The 16,784-nt window shown below is 38.0% G+C and overlaps 1 protein-coding gene across 3 annotated transcripts in view; it reads left to right on the top strand.

Annotated features, from left to right (window-relative positions):
- Positions 1-16,784, top strand: part of GRM8 (glutamate metabotropic receptor 8) — a gene marked incomplete at both ends in the record, with an annotated part of 776,918 nt that overhangs the window by 654,056 nt on the left and 106,078 nt on the right. For 2 of the 3 annotated variants that reach the window (XM_081244335.1, XM_081244334.1), the window contains one exon: positions 9,890-10,825. In XM_081244335.1, the coding sequence (XP_081100461.1) occupies positions 9,890-10,825 (936 nt within the window). The remainder of the gene's footprint in view (positions 1-9,889; positions 10,826-16,784) is intronic. The other variant, XM_081244336.1, reaches the window with a different exon arrangement.

Genomic DNA, 16,784 nt, shown 5'->3' with positions numbered 1-16,784 from the left:
CCATCTATCATGTCGTGCACTGCCCTGGGAGCCAGCAGGTACAGGCAATAAAATGCTGTGATTGGGCGTGTGGCTTTAGGCCCCCTCCATCACTGAGTAACTATGTGATACGGGGCAAGTTACCTACTGCTCCATGACTCCTTAGACAAAATGGGGTAGGGTCAGGGGTACCTAACCCACAGGGTTGTTATAAGCATTTAATGTTCATTACTTAGAACAATTCTGGCACATAATATGCCCTCAGAAAATGTTAGCTATTATCATCATCATCATCATCATCACTCTTTATGTTCTGTTTGCTTAGCAATATAAAGTGGCTTTCCACTGGAAACAAGTCATTCCAAACTCCTTTGTCTGTCTTCTCACATTTTGAAGGTATTTACTTCCTATAAATTTCCGCAGATTGAGTTAAATATACACTGAGTGATATGGCTAAGATTGAAATAGACAAGTGTTTTGTATTGAACATCTATTAAAGTGTTCAAAATATCACACAACGCTTTGTAAAGAATTATCTTAGTTTCTACATGCACTTATAAATCAACGTAGTGTAGGAAAAATAAGAAATGTGAATAATTTAAAGGGATATCCTAAGAGTTAACAAAATTGCCCATAGAGAGTATTACCCCTGAGCTGATTTTCGTGTTATTTACTTCTACTTATTAGCAATGAAGGAGCTTCTTAACTGAATTTAGGCATCATAAAATACTGGCACAATATATATAATATAGCTATCATATATGACATTTATGTCATATTTTAAGATTTAAAATTAAAATATAAAAACTTTTAAATAATATTCAGAAAAGATCTGACATACCAAATCATCCTGAGAGGTTAGAATAGTTATTTTTATAGTAAACATTCAGATGAATTAATCTTAAATGAAAAGCTTTTTAAAAAAATTAATTAATTCGTTTACTTATTTTTGGCTGTGTTGGGTCTTCATTGCTGTGCGCGGGCTTTAGTTGCAGCGAGCAAGGGCTACTCTTCGTTGCAGTGAGCGGGCTTCAGTAGTTGTGGCACAAGGGCTCAGTAGTTGTGGCTCACAGGCCCTAGAGAGCAGGCTCAGTAGTTGTGGCGCACGGGCTTAGTTGCTCCGAGGCATGTGGGATCTTCCCGGACCAGGGGTCGAACCCATGTCCCCTGCATTGACAGGCGGATTCTTAACCACTGCACCACCAGGAAAGTCCCTTAAATAAAAAGCTTTTATCTAAAAAATTATTTTGGTCATTTAGAATATGATCATGAACATAGTAACACAAGTTGTAGCTCAATGCCTTTTGAATTCAAATGACCACTCTTCATAGTATTCAAATTATAACTTTTATGATAAATTTAACATTAAGGAAAAAGATTATTCTGTTTCAATACTATGGCTACAAATACCCCAAACTCCCTGGATATTTGCATATGCCGTGTGTTGGGGTGCAACCTAACATAGGGTTAGTGCATCCCATTCACCAAAAATATTGTAGGTCTGACGTCCTATACTAGTCCCCAAAACCAAGTGTCCCACAACACACATCCCAACATCCACACTGGCAGATGCCACCCTCTCCAACCTTAGAGTCAAGGGCAGAAGGCAGTAGCCTAGATGCTTTTCTCTGCATAGAGCTGTGATGTGAGAAGTGGCATCTCATGTGGCGATTACCAGGAACTGACATTAAGAGCTGAGAGTGGGAAAATTAAAGCAAGAAACCACAGGTCTGTATGAAATCCAAAGACCGTGGTTTTCTTTGTTGCTGCTGACATAGTTTTTTTTAACAGAGCAGCTATATTTATTATAGTTAGAGAGTGGGTACCTTCTTTCCAGTGCTGCCTCTCAGTCCTAAATCAAGGTATATGCAGAGTTTCTGAGCACCTTTTACATTTTCCATTCATGAAACATTTTCACAGATGTTAACTTGTTAGATCTTTCCAACATCCCTATAAGGTGTGTGTCAGAGTACCTAGCCTCCCCACAATTAGCTTCTTGGAAGGTATGGGTGAAATAATCTAGAGACCACACAGATTTAGGAAAGAATAAGTTTACTATCATCCTACTCAAAACCCTAAATAGAGAGTAGTTCTATATTTGGAGTAGTAATAGATGTGCTTACCACACATTCAACTTATTAATCACCTTATGTTTTTTTCAAACATTGAATTCCTACTGAATCCTATGTCTTAATAAAGGTAATGGGAGGTAAAAATATCTGTCCTTGAGATTACCGTGCTCTCGGTCTGGTGCAGAAATGGATATGTGAACAGATAGTCACAATATAATGCCCAAGAGTTATAATAAAATACATAATGCAATCCAGGGGAGAGACATACCCACCCGACTGGTGTAGGGTCAGTCAGAGACGACTTCACAGAAAAATGAACTTTTTTGTCATGAAGGCAACCAGGCACTCTCAGTTTTCAAATTGTATCCTCATGAAATCTGACTATCTTTGGGCACCACTGACCACTTCCTCTTTCCTGAAATGATCTGTTTGGCTTCTTAGACCAGGTTCTTCCCTGGTTTCCATCTGACCATCATTTTTCTTTCTTCTTTACTAGTCGTCCTGCGTCTGCTCCTTAAATTCTGCTCTTTCCATGCCTCCATTGTGTCATCTTCCTTCACACTTCCCACTGTTTCTGTGGGTGAGAATTTGCTAATACATATTCATGATCTCAACTGCCTTGCCTATGACTGTGCCTTTGAAATCTTTGCCCCAGGGAAACTTAACTCATGAACACAGACCATGTGTTCTTCTGATTCATGAGCTTCCTGGCTTGGAAGCTTTGCTGGGGCTTTGGATGAAGGACACCATCACCTGTTCACTTGTTCTTCCATTCCTTCTTCATTCATTCAACAAATATTTATTGATGGCCATTGCAGGGTAGTCATCCCATTAGGCTCTGGGAGGCCACACACCAGGCTCTTACTCTCCTGAGGAAAATAAATTTAAATTGGTGCTTGGCAAAGTGTGGTTCACTAATTACATGACAGCATCGCTAGAAGAAGAAAGGCTTCATGATCTAGCATCACCTCTGTTCCCTAGCTTGCTTCTTACCAATTCCCTCAGTGCTTTTATTTATACTTTTGCTATTGTTTATACCTTTAGTTTCTCCAGTTTGTTATGACTTCTTCTTACCCATGAATCTTGATGTCTTTTTTTTTTTTTCTTCTTTTTTGGCTTGAGATCCCCTTCCCTGGTTTACCTCCTATACATCCTTCAGGCTGCTGTTCACACATCCCTGAAGCCTATGCTTGGTGGCCCTGCTGGATCCTCTTTTAGCAGTACCATTTCCTCACCCCTTTTCTTTTTGGGGAGTTCCATACCGAACTGTGACTGGCCCTCTGCTTATCTCTCTCCCCACTTTCACTGTCTCTGGAGGCCAGCAACCATGTCTTGGTCACTGTTGAATCCCCACATCGAACCTCGTCTAGAACATGTAATATGTCTTTTTATACAGCAAATGAAGGACTGATATTAATACTTCCTGACTGTATCAACGTAGTTTGCATATTTAAAAAATAACAGCTTTATTGAGATCATTCAAGTGCCATAAAATTTGCCCATTTTAAAATACATAATTCAGTGGCTTTTAGTATATTCACAGAGTTGTGTATCCATTACCACTAATTTTAGACCATTTCATCACCTCCCAAGAAATCCTGTACCCTTGAGTAGTAACTCTATTCTCTTCCCTCCTTAACCCCTAGCAGTCACCAATCTACTATCTGTCTATGGATTTGCCTATTCTGGACATTTCATATAAATTAAAATCACACACTTTATGGTCTTTGTGACTGATTTCTTTCACTTGGCGTATTTTCAAGGTTCATCTATTTTATAGCATATAGTAGTACTTTATTTCTTTTTAATATTTGGTTGAATAAAGCACATTTTGTTCATGCACATTTGGGTTGTTTCTGCTTTTTTGCTCTAATGAGTAATGATGCTGTGAACATTCATGTACAAATTTTTGTGAGAACATATGTCTCCAGTTTTCTTAGATTAAAATTACTTAGGAGTGGAATTGCTAGGTCATATGGCAATTCTGTGTTTAACTCTTTGAGGAAGTGCCAAACTGTTGTCCAAAATAACTGCACCATTTTACATTGCCACCAACAATGTAAAGGGTTTTACTTTCTCCACATCTTCAATAACACTTGATACTGTCTGTATTTTTTATTATGACCATTCTAGTGGGTACTATGGTTTTGATTTGCATTTCTCTTATGACTAATGATGTTAGACATCTTTTCATGTGCATATTGGCTACTCATATGTCTTTTTTTGAGAAATGTCTCCATTTCTTTTGCTTATTTTTAATTGGATTGTATGCCTTTTTAACAGTTTAATTCTAAGAGTTTTAAAAAATAAAATCTGGATATAAGTTCCTTATCAGAAATATGATATGAAAATATTTTTGCCCACTCTGTGGGTTGTCTTTTCACTCTCCTAATGGCATCTGTTGAATCACAAAAGTAATACTGATGAAGTCTAATTTATTTGTTTTTATTTTGCTGCTTATTCTTTTGGTGTCATGTCTTGTCCCAGCACCATTGTTGAAAAGACTGTTTTTTCCCCATTGAATTTTCTTGTCATCATTGTCAAAAATCAATTGACCATACATATAAGAGGTTATTTCTGGGCTCTCAATTTTATTTCAGTAATTAGTCTATCTTTATGCCAGTATCATGCTGCTTGATCACTACAGCTTTGTAGTAAGTTTTAAAATCAGGAAGTGTGAATCTTCCAACTTCACTCTTCACTTTCAAGATCATTTTGTCTATTCTGGGTCCCTTATATTCCCATATGAATTTTAGGATCAACTTGTCAATTTCTGCAAAGAAGCCAGATAAGATTTTAATAGGGATTATGTCGAATCTGTTGATCAGTTTTGTATTTCCATCTTGGCAATGTTAAATCTTCTGATCCATGAACTTGGGATTTCTTTTCATTTATTCATTTCTTTAACTTTCTTGAAATAATATTTTGTAGTTTTTAGTTTAAAAAACTCTTGGCACTTGTTAAGTTTATTCCTAAGTATTTTATTTTTGATGCTATTGTAAATGAAATTTTAAATTGTATTTTTTTTTTTTTTTTTTTTTTTTTTTTTTTTTTTGCGGTAGGCGGGCCTCTCACTGTTGTGGCCTCTCCCCTTGCAGAGCACAGGCTCCGGATGCGCAGGCTCAGCAGCCATGGCTCACGGGCCTAGCCACTCTGCGGCATGTGGGATCTTCCCAGACCGGGGCACGAACCCGTGTCCCCTGCATCGGCAGGCGGACTCTCAACCACTGCGCCACCAGGGAAGCCCTAAATTGTATTTTTAAATAAGAGTAGTCTTTGCATTTTTAAAGGTTATGTAGATCTGTAATATCATATAAAACTAGGACTTCAATCTGAGAATCATCTCACACATACTATCTTTTCAGAGGACACTAAACCTACTTACCACTTTGAACAGAAGTAGAAAGCTTTGCATGACCCAAAGGAAAGGATGAATATTACTGAAGCAATATATATCTATATACAAACATATTTATATATATGAATGTGTATACTGAGAATATAATATAATATATTGGAAACTGTATTTTGAGTTGCATTATCAAATTAATTGTGCAACATGTAGTCATTCATATGTGAATCACATGATTCACAAAATATACCAAATTTTGACATTTTAAATACTCATGCTAATTAAGTACACTTGTTAAAACTATTGACTATATGGAAATTAATGAGTAAACCTTTGAAAAAATGCCCAGTTTCACTGGAAATGTTTGCATGTACAATCTGCTGTTACATAAGTTAGATGAAGAGTTGGGTTTTTGAATACTGCAGTGGCAAACTAGTCACCAAAATGATTATAATACTATGCTTATTTATAGAGCAAGATGAAAAGAGCTGGTTAAGGATGGTATGACTAGATATCAATTATCTTTAAGTGTTATATTTAAAATTTTCCCACATGTATAGTAATCATAATATTGAAGATACCACTTAACATGTGGGAAAAACACTGTAATAGAGGTATTAAATTGAGCGAGAATTTTGTAGTGAATACTGGAAATGATTAATTATAGTGGGGCATTTAATTGGGAAATATTCTTGTAGTCCTTTTTTTCAGGAGTTATTAAAACTACACAGAAGAAAATTATTCTATAAAAAATAATGCCTTTAATTTATGAAGCATTACTCTAGGTTGATTGGTCTGGGAAGATTAAAGATGAAAAAATGTAAGCACATTCACTCAGAAAGTTTTGGTTTTGTGGTTGCTGGTATATTTGTCTGCAGTAATAATAGAATTTGACAGCAGAAGCCAGTTGATGGCTCACATTCTATGAAATGTACTGGATTGGAGCCTACAGAATGAATCACTATTGGTGAACACTGTCAAGACAGGAATGGGCTATGGTTTTGTCCCTAGAAGGTCTATCTATATAATTATCATCCATTTGTTAGAACACGTTTTAGACAGAAAACATCCTAATATCAGAATAATGCCAAAGGAGAGGAAGACACATATTTTAGATGTATGGATATGGCTTCTCTTTTTACGCATTATGAAAGATGGTATTATTTGTTAATATAGCAAAGCAAGAGAGCTGAATGATCTTTGTTGATGCTTTGTAGAATAGTTGTGAAAAATAGGAAGTTTAATTTACTCTCAAATAGCAGTATTTTTAATTTAGCAACATATACAAAATAAATTATGTGTCTCAAATACTAATGTATTTACAAGATCCTGACTCAAGTGTTCGCTACTTGTTCTTCCTTGGGGTGGATATTGATTGGTTACCAGACCTCAACTATGACATCAAAACACTGTACAGTTATACATAAATAGATTCCTTGATGAAAATGTAGTCGTGTATGTTTAACATGTTTACTGAAACATACATAAATTTTCTCCATTATATCAAGAAATGTAACACACATTGCTTGACTATACTGTTTTTTACTAAAGAAAATTTACAACTGTTAAAAAATTGTGGTATTTTTCATTATCTTATAACTTTAATTTTTATTTATGAAAAACATTTTTCCACTAGTTCAGTATTCAGGAAACTGATCAAGAAAATATAGTACTTAGCTTATAATGATGAATATTTATCCTTCGTAATGAGGCCTATCAGATTTGGATATATTTCTTTGTTAATAAGTCTTATTTCCTTATAGAAAATAAAGTGTATTGAGAATTAAAGAATTAGACATGTGGGTAGACAAGCTGACCTTTAAGGTCTCTACCAAACTTGAAGTTTAATGTTTCTGAGATTTTATTTTTTTACTGCCTTTTTTTTTTTAACGGTAACATTATAAATCTATAGAAGCCCCAAACAAAATGCAATTTTGGCTTTACAATAATTAGCTTTGAAACATAACCTTCACAGAAAGTATTTTATTATCTTATAAGAGTCCATTAGGGTATAAAATCAATATTTTAGCCACTCAAGTGGAATATTTCATTTTTCTCAATATTTTTGAGAGAAGCCACTTTCAATTTAACTTTTTTTTCTTGCCTAATGGAATCTTATACATAAATAAAATAACTTTTCTAAATCATTAAAACCTAATAGAAAATTAACAGGGTTATGATAGATTGCTTTTCCTTTGTATTGAAGAGACAAGGTAGAGCTAATAGTTTTGAGTGCCCTTAGGACACATGAAGTACCATCTACTTTCTCAAGGGAGGATATTTGAAATTAAACATGCATGAATTATCTACTCCACCTGGGGGAGATCTGATAGCCCTCAGCAAGTGTTGAACTTCGGGGCTACAATTCTCTGCCCTCCACTATTCACCCCACATTCAAGAAAGGAAAGCATCCTTTAGCAATAGATCTATTTATGAGTACAATCTCAGTCACATAGTTCCCAAAAGGGAGGCAACCTTAAGAGTGATGATAGAATATTGCTGATACTAGACACTTTGGGGCATTTTTTTGGTATAAGATAGTTGTCACTACCTTCTCAGTAGATTCTCAGTCGACTACTATACTGGTGGTGGCCACAGAATGGGTAAGTCAGCTTAATTTGAGCTGCACTAGTTTTCTATTGCTGTGTAACAAATAAGTCCACATTTAGCAGCTTACAACAGTAAAACACTTATCATCTCACACATTTCCTGTAGATTGGACATTTAGAAGCAGCTCAGCTGGGTTGTTCTGGCTCAGGGTCTCTCATGAGGTTGCGGTCAAGGTGTCAGCTGGGGCTGCAGTCATCTAAATGCTTGACTGGAGCCAGATGACTCACTGTCTAGGTGGCTCCCTCACATGCATGGCAAGTGGGTGCTGACTGTGGGCAAGAAGCCTCAGTTCCTTTCCATAGGGCTGCTTGAGAGCTCTCATGACAGTCTGGTTCTCTCCCAGGAGTGAGCAGTCCAAGAGAGAACAAGGCATAGGCTAAAATGTCATTTATGACCTAGCCTCAGAAACCACATGCAGTCATTTCTGGAATATATTATTGTTTACATAATTCACCCCTATTTAAAGTGGGAGAGGACTCCATGAGCGCATGGTTCCAGGAGGTAAAGTTATTGGGGGCCATCTTGGAGCCAGACTATCACAGCAAATGGTAATTTTTCTTTTGGGTTTTTATAGAGCTGGTCTTGGGAAAATAAGTGTTTTGTTTTATTTATTTATTTTTTAAACATTCCTTTAGCTCTCCTCTCTGTGCCTCTTTGAGCTATACTTTATTTCTAGAAGCCAGTACTTCCAAGTCGACTCCTTCTTCCTCAGGGGTGACCTTCCTGTGCTTCCTGTGCTCACACATTCAATAAATATTTGAGGACAAATTGTGTGTCAGTCACTGTTTGTTCACATCAGTGAACAAAATCCTTCCATTCATAGAGCTTATCTTTTATATAGTAGTAGCTTTTCATAATGAGTTGTCTCCTAGGATCCATAATTTCTGGTTTGTCCTATTAGCATTCTGTGGGATCTGATGCTATTTCCAGGTGATGGTGTCAGAACTGATTTGACTTGTAGGACACCCAGCTGGTGTCCAAGGATTGCTTGGTGGTGTGGGAAACCCCACTTCCCTTGCCCCCTCACATTGGAATCGGGTCCAAAACCTTTAGTAAACAAATTTAAGGAAAGAGGTCAATGATTGGCAAAATTCCCTTAAGATAACAAGTTTGTTTTAATAGAGGTATTCTGTGATCTAATTCAAAAGAGTATGATGGAACTTTAAGGCCCTGAAGCAGAGAGAGATCATAGCAGGGGAACTCGCTCATTTGTGCCAATTTCACTGCTTTAAGCCTACTTTTGTTCAATGGAAAACAGAACCATCAAGCTATCTCACTCAGCACGGTCTTTTCCACAATGTGAAAATGCAGGAGTGGGGGAATAAGTGGATTTTAAGCTTAAACAGGCAAAAACATTAATATAGTTATCACCATGAACACATGAGGAGTGTCAGAGATGAAAGTAGCTAGTTTTGCTATTTCCTTTCAAAATTGACACAGTGAGATTTGAATTTCCCCAGATATGGTGGAAAGACTTGGATCACCATTTCTATGTGTGTTTATAGCCTAGCCAGTGTTTCAGGGATTCTGGCATTTATATCTGAGCTTAGCTCTAACACGTTTTTCCATGGGACTTTTTTTTTTTTCTGTTTTAAAACTGTTTGGGCCAATAAATCTTTCTCCAAATGTCAGATTGGTCAACACCACGGAGGCAAATGGAACGTAATGACACTCATCAAGTGGATGATGTGAATGATTTATGGGACCCAATCATTTAGCACTTTCATAAAGTCAATATCAGGGAAAGAAACTCTGGGCTCTTATTATGGTAAACTGTACTGTCAGCATTCGGTGACTTATTACAAACCTGTGGCTAGGATTAGGATATTATAAATGGGGGACAAATGGAAGGCTCATTAATATTTTATACCCACAGGTGGAAGACATGCAGTGGGCCAATAGAGAACACACTCACCCGGCGTCCGTCTGCAGCCTGCCCTGTAAGCCCGGGGAGAGGAAGAAAACGGTGAAAGGAGTTCCTTGCTGCTGGCACTGCGAGCGCTGTGAAGGTTACAACTACCAGGTGGATGAGCTCTCCTGTGAACTCTGCCCTTTGGATCAGAGACCAAACATCAACCGCACAGGCTGTCAGCTCATCCCCATCATCAAACTCGAATGGCATTCCCCCTGGGCTGTGGTGCCTGTGTTCGTTGCCATATTGGGAATCACCGCCACCACCTTTGTGATCGTGACCTTTGTCCGCTATAACGACACACCTATTGTGAGGGCTTCGGGACGCGAACTTAGTTACGTGCTCCTAACGGGGATTTTTCTCTGTTATTCAATCACCTTTTTAATGATTGCCGCACCAGGTACAATCATCTGCTCCTTCCGACGGATCTTCCTCGGACTCGGCATGTGTTTCAGCTATGCAGCCCTCCTTACCAAAACAAACCGAATCCACCGAATATTTGAGCAGGGGAAGAAATCTGTCACGGCACCCAAGTTTATCAGTCCAGCATCCCAGCTGGTGATCACCTTCAGCCTGATCTCCATCCAGCTCCTGGGCGTGTGTGTCTGGTTTGTTGTGGACCCACCGCACATCATCATTGACTATGGCGAACAGCGGACTCTAGACCCGGAGAACGCCAGGGGAGTGCTCAAGTGTGACATCTCTGATCTCTCGCTCATTTGTTCGCTAGGGTACAGTATCCTCTTGATGGTAACTTGTACTGTTTATGCCATTAAAACAAGAGGAGTTCCAGAGACTTTCAATGAAGCCAAACCTATTGGATTTACCATGTATACCACCTGCATCATCTGGTTAGCTTTCATCCCCATCTTTTTTGGTACAGCCCAGTCAGCAGAAAAGGTAAGTGGCAAGAAATGCATTTGCCAACCCTTTTCCTGGATTTTACTTCTTCCTTTCGGATGCTTTCCCTTCTTTCTTTTTGGTTCACTTATATTCTCTCAAGAAGCTTCAGTGTTATATATATATATATATATATATTCAAGGTCACTTTGCTCTGAATATGTGTTGACTAAGGCTGATTTTCCATGAAAAACACTTTAATGTGTCCTTCTTGGCAAGGTTGAAGATTGATAGAGCTCACATCGCTTTCTGGGTCCCTTTTCCCAGTTCTGTTATCGACTAACATAACTGTTCTTTTCCAAACGTTAAAAGAGGAAGGGAGAAAGGGCAGACATGATTCACAGGGCTGAGCTATTCCAGGGGTTTCTCAGTGCGTGACAAATGCCTCCTTTCCCGGTTCTAATGTTACTCTCAGAAAAAGCTATTCCTTAATAATTATGATGGTTTTAGTCACAGAAGCAAACTGCAACAGCAAAAACTAACTGGCTTAATTCAATCTGAACCGTTGTACTATTTCTCTTTAGCCCCCATTCTTATTATTTTTCCATATGTGGAGGATGGTGGTGAGGGATGAAAGAAGAAGCAATGGGCGATTATATAATGCAGTTTATATTTTTTTAGAAGTTGAAGATCAACTGAATTTCCTGAAATAATTTTCTTTTGTTACTAATCTTCCATTAACTTCGCCACACAAAACACTACGTGTAAAGAACATCTGTGTGTGAAAGGAAATACATGCTGAACTGGATGTATGTATTTCTATGTATAGAAAAGCAGAGAACTAATGTTAACCGTGACTTCCAAGGTTTGGGTGGTGTGATGGAGACAACCAGTTTGAAAAACAAAGGCAAATGCTACCATTCTAAAGGGGTAGCTCTTCAGCCCTAATGTGCATATGAGAAAGTTCTTCTCTCAGAGTGAGGATGTAAAGATTATTCCATCTTCCATCATCAGAAGTCGTGAGGAAGGCAAAACATCCGGGGATGGGGGTGGAAATTATATTCCCTAGGTTCTAACATTCCAAGTAAGGTCCCACATGACTCTTAAAATTCCAACTAATTCAGAGGAAAAAATACTCAACAAGGGCATGGAGAGCTCATTAGTATGAGCATTCATCCCTTACTCGCTCAATGTGGTCTTCAACTTTGAAAGCCAAAAAAGTACTTCAGCAAACCTGCTGCTGAATAGAACAAACTTGCCATGGGTTCCAGACCTGTGACCTTTCTTGACTTGAATGGCCTGATGAAAGTCCACGAATATTTCACGTAGGACCATGTTCATGGTGGGAAAATAAAGTAAGACAGTTTGGGACACGAAACTTAACAACTAGAAAACATTATATCTTGACATACACAGATGGGAATTTATTAGGATCAAACTTGTAAATTTAACTTAGGAAGGGATGTGTCGCTCAGAGTTTATTAGGTCTGTTTTGACATGGTTAGTTGGACTAGTCAGGGAAAAATATTGTTTTTCAGTGTCTAGAAATGTCCACATTATGTGAATTATTGATGACATCAACCTAACTGGTACCTGTATTTGTGTTTGAACCTAGAACTGTCTTTTTTAACATATTGTTTTATCTAGAGAGGGCCATAGGAAGTTTATTTTGTTTTCTTGTGGACAACAAATATTTAACCAAAGAAAATCTCCTGAGTTCTGATATCTAACTCCCTTTTCTTTTGTTTTCTCTTCCTTTACACTTTATAAAAGACAGTCTACTCTTACTTTTCATATTGTGATGTCAAGGATCTGGGGGAGCAAATATAAATGCTAATAAGATGTTATTTCTATTCAGGAACTCTTTCAGTGACTCAATTTTTAGAAGAAATTTTTAGAATAAATAAAATCGTGGTCCTACATCAAGCTATTGGACACCTTCATAGTAATGCAAACATGCATCATAGTAAGTTTTTTTTAAGGTAACTGAAAAAAAAAATGACCATTGTCTCTCAGATCAAGAACTCTGCAGAGTTGCAGCTGTCCCCTGGGGAGTAGAGATGGAGGCAGTAAGAGTTTCAGGATGAAATGGACACATGAATAAGCCAGGGCTGGAGGCTGCCCAGGGCTGGGCCTGTGGGAGCTGTACATCCATCTGAAAACCTGGAGTGTATGTACATACTTATCGGTGTGGATCTATCAATGCCTCCAGAGAGATGACTGAATGCTGGCCAGAATTCTTTTTTCTTTTTTAGCTTTGTGCAATCAAAGTAAGTCAGAGAAACACACTGTAAGACAGATTTATAAAATACGTTAATTGGAATTTATTTGTATTCATGATATGATTGAATGTGGAAATGAGTGAAGAAATCAAGAAGGAACACTAATTCTAGGAATTTTCAGAACATTGGAAAGTGCTCAAATTATGTAGTTAGGCTTGGAGTTGCTGAATTTAGACCAGCTCTACATCAAGAGCTATTATCTGATAAGTAGCTAAGATTTGCTACTGAAGTATTTTGTGTAATACACTTATGTGTCATCCTAACACTTCACGTTAAAATTTGCTTCCTGCTTTTCTCCGTCAAAGTATCTTTAATTACTCAAAACAACACACAGAATGTTTGAGAGTGTTTATTTTTTCACGTTGCTAAAATTATTGACACAGATATTAAAAGTGAATAAAACTTTTATATCTCTAAAGGCAGGCTTTCTCTAAGTTTTATTGACTTTGGAGGACCAAAGAGCTGGTCAGTTCTCCATTCTCCTTTATAATGCTCAGCCAGGTAACCCCACGTTATCAGCTTGAAGTGTTTGCAACAGTCAGGGGGCACACACAGCCATTAATTCAGCAGATCTTTATTGAGCACTGTGTCTAGCATTGTGCTAATTATTGAACCATGTCAGTCAGTATCCCCGAGCCTTCCTTGTACAAAGGCTCAGCCTGTATCCCAGCTGATGCTGCCTGATGCTTGTCATCACCAGCAAGTGCCAGGTTCCAGGGCAGGAGAAGATCAGGCTCAAGGGCAGGGGGAGATGGTGAGGAGTCAGATGTGAGATGAGAAAGCAAAGAAAAGAAATATGCATCCTATAACTATGCATCAGTGACATAGAATTTATAACGTGGAAGAGCAAAATTTCTTTCTTTTTTTTTTTTTTGAAGATGTTGGGGGTAGGGATTTATTAATTAATTTATTTATTTTTGCTGTGTTGGGTCTTCGTTTCTGTGCGAGGTCTTTCTCTAGTTGTGACAAGTGGGGGCCACTCTTCATCGCGGTGCGCGGGCCTCTCACCATCGCGGCCTCTCTTGTTGAGGAGCACAGGCTCCAGACGCGCAGGCTCAGTAGTTGTGGCTCATGGGCCTAGTTGCTCCGTGGCATGTGGGATCCTCCCAGACCAGGGCTCGAACCCATGTCCCCTGCATTAGCAGGCAGATTCTCAACCACTGCGCCACCAGGGAAGCCTGCAAAATTTCTTCCAGTATGCATTTAATTATGTTTCATGGAGTCATGTCTGCGGGAAATAAACCCATCTAGCCACACAGGTCTCTTTGAAATTACAAGAGAAGTAGGAATAAAAAGTAAAATTAGTTGAATAATTTAGACAGATGTTTTAGAAAACCTCTGAGTAAAATCAAGTTATAAAGGGACATTTGTAGCATTCATGAGGACAGACAGCTCTCCAAAGTATGTCTTCATCCAATGATAAAACACCATTTAATTTTCCCACATTCTTTTTTTTTCAGATTTCAAAATCAAGATGAATCATGTTTTTTCCTATAGATTTTAATGACATCATTTATTAGCTTTATATCTACTGCGGCATTTTACTAAATCCTAGTTTAAATGCACTTTCTTTTTTCCTATCAAAAGGTGGTGTGAAGGAAGGGGAGACACACTGTGGCACAGACAGGGACCAACTCAAACTTTCATAATTGGGTTGAAAAGACACAAAATTAAAATATAATTAATGTAATAGTCAGGAAGAGAATCCTCAGGGATGGCTAGGGGCTGTTAGGATGGCAGAAATCTCTTAAATGCATATCTTACCATCTCTAATTGGGTTCATAAAGCCTCGATAATCAGACAAAGGTTATGACACTGCCAAGCTCCAAGGAGCACAGTGCTTCAACCAGAGCATAGGATGGAAACAAAACAAAACACCCTCAAAACGGAAAAGAAAATAAAACTCCAAAATGTCAAGCACCCCATATGTCCCAAACCAGCCTTTCTTCTTTCACCTTCTGGATAAGTCGTGCAGCCTCTCTTTAGTAGCTTAAATCAAAAACCTGGAGTGCTCTTAGACACCCCCCTGTACTCACACTCACCTCCTCTCACCTTCAAATGTCATCCTTTATCAGTTCATGGAGGGTAAGCCATGTTTGTCTGATATATATCTGAATGAATGCATTTCTTAACCATAGAGACTTTCATGTAGTATAGTCTCAATAAATACCTATTGAATGAGTAAATAGAGTCCCTTGCACATTAATGACATTCTATAATAATAAAAATGCTTATTATTTAAGTTAGAGTATGGCATAATGGTAACCTTATATAGTCATCCTACTGTGATCCCCATTGCAACTGTTTTTTTTTTCTGAAAAATAAGTTTTCTCCTTTGAATGATGGGCCAAATACTTTAAAAAAATTTTTGTCAGTATCACTTATTCTGCTAAATATTTAAGGAGAAATATGAAAAGGAATTCTAATAGCTGTCCTTAGTTCTAAAATACACAAAACAAAGGAGAATTGATGCTATTTGCCAGATGCTTTGCCATGTCAAAAGTATCTCCCTTATTCTTTTACTCTGTCAGTTATAAGGTGAATGAGTGGAGTAAGGAAGAGCATAAGCTCTGGAGGATGTGTATTCAAATCTGCAGCTCTGCTAAACTAGCTGAGAAAATTCAGTTAAGAGGCTAAATTTGTGCAGATAGAAATACATTCCCTGGGGAATGCAAACTCAGATATAAAGCAGCATAAAGCATTTGCCTGCCATCTGTGCCCAGCCCTATTCACAAACCAAAGCAGACTTGAGTTCATACCATCTAGGAAAGGGCAGGAAGATGACTGACTTAAAAAATCCTCTCGTCTCATTATGGTGTATTTTTGTATTAATAGATACATCATGGTAGTTTTGCTGAGAGTTACATGCTATGAGTCATGAGCCATGTTCAGCACATAATAGGCAATCAATAGATACTGGCTGTTATTACGATTAGGCTGTATTTCTTGAGGGCAGGGATCTTATTTTACTTCTCTCACCATCATCTCCTTGACACCTAGCATAAAACCGTGCCCGGAATGGGTTCTCCAAAAATATTTGCTTAATGATTGAATGCATTTAAAATTATCCAGATAATTGCATCAATTTCTCCAGCCGTCTGTGGAGCATCCCAACCAGACATGTTTTCTCAAACACAGGGGCTTGCCTGAGGGTAGAGCACACAAGATTACAAAAGTTAAAGATGGAGACAAGAATCTGCAGGACTAGGTAGAAAGAGAAGAGAGTGTTGTTCCTGAGGCAGTAAGTAACTGCCTCCATATATTTAGCAGAAAATACTAGAAGAGAGGAAAGTGTCATCAGAAAGCAGTTGCTGAAATACTTGGGTTAAAATTGAAAAGTTGAATAACTCTAACAAGAGTTGTGAGAGGTAGTTCTGAAAACAATAATAAAATCCTTGCTTTAAGGAATAGTCCAGATGAGAAAAGAACAGCCTGAAAACCCGCGGTAAGAGTGTCAATATAACCTAGATAGCAATGGAAGTAATTTTCAGAAGAGATCAGACCAACCATAACTGTCTCTTAACTTCTCTCCATTTCTGTGGAAAGGAGGGAAATGGAAACAATGATCAGTAACCATCTTGTGTGTCTGTACTTGTTGTAAACCTTATAGCATTTTCTTTCCTTGTTCACTTACAGTCATTTGAAGCTGATTCCTTTAAAGGAATCCCAGGTTACAGAACTATTTCAGGTATTATGGTGGATTGTGTCCAGGCAAGATTAATCATACCAGCCTGTTA

The sequence above is a fragment of the Mesoplodon bidens genome (genome assembly GCF_964165515.1).
Source record: "Mesoplodon bidens genome assembly, chromosome: 9".
Lineage (NCBI taxonomy): Eukaryota > Metazoa > Chordata > Mammalia > Artiodactyla > Ziphiidae > Mesoplodon > Mesoplodon bidens.
Note: the sequence above shows the minus strand (reverse complement) of the source record. Positions and strands in the feature narration are given on the sequence as shown.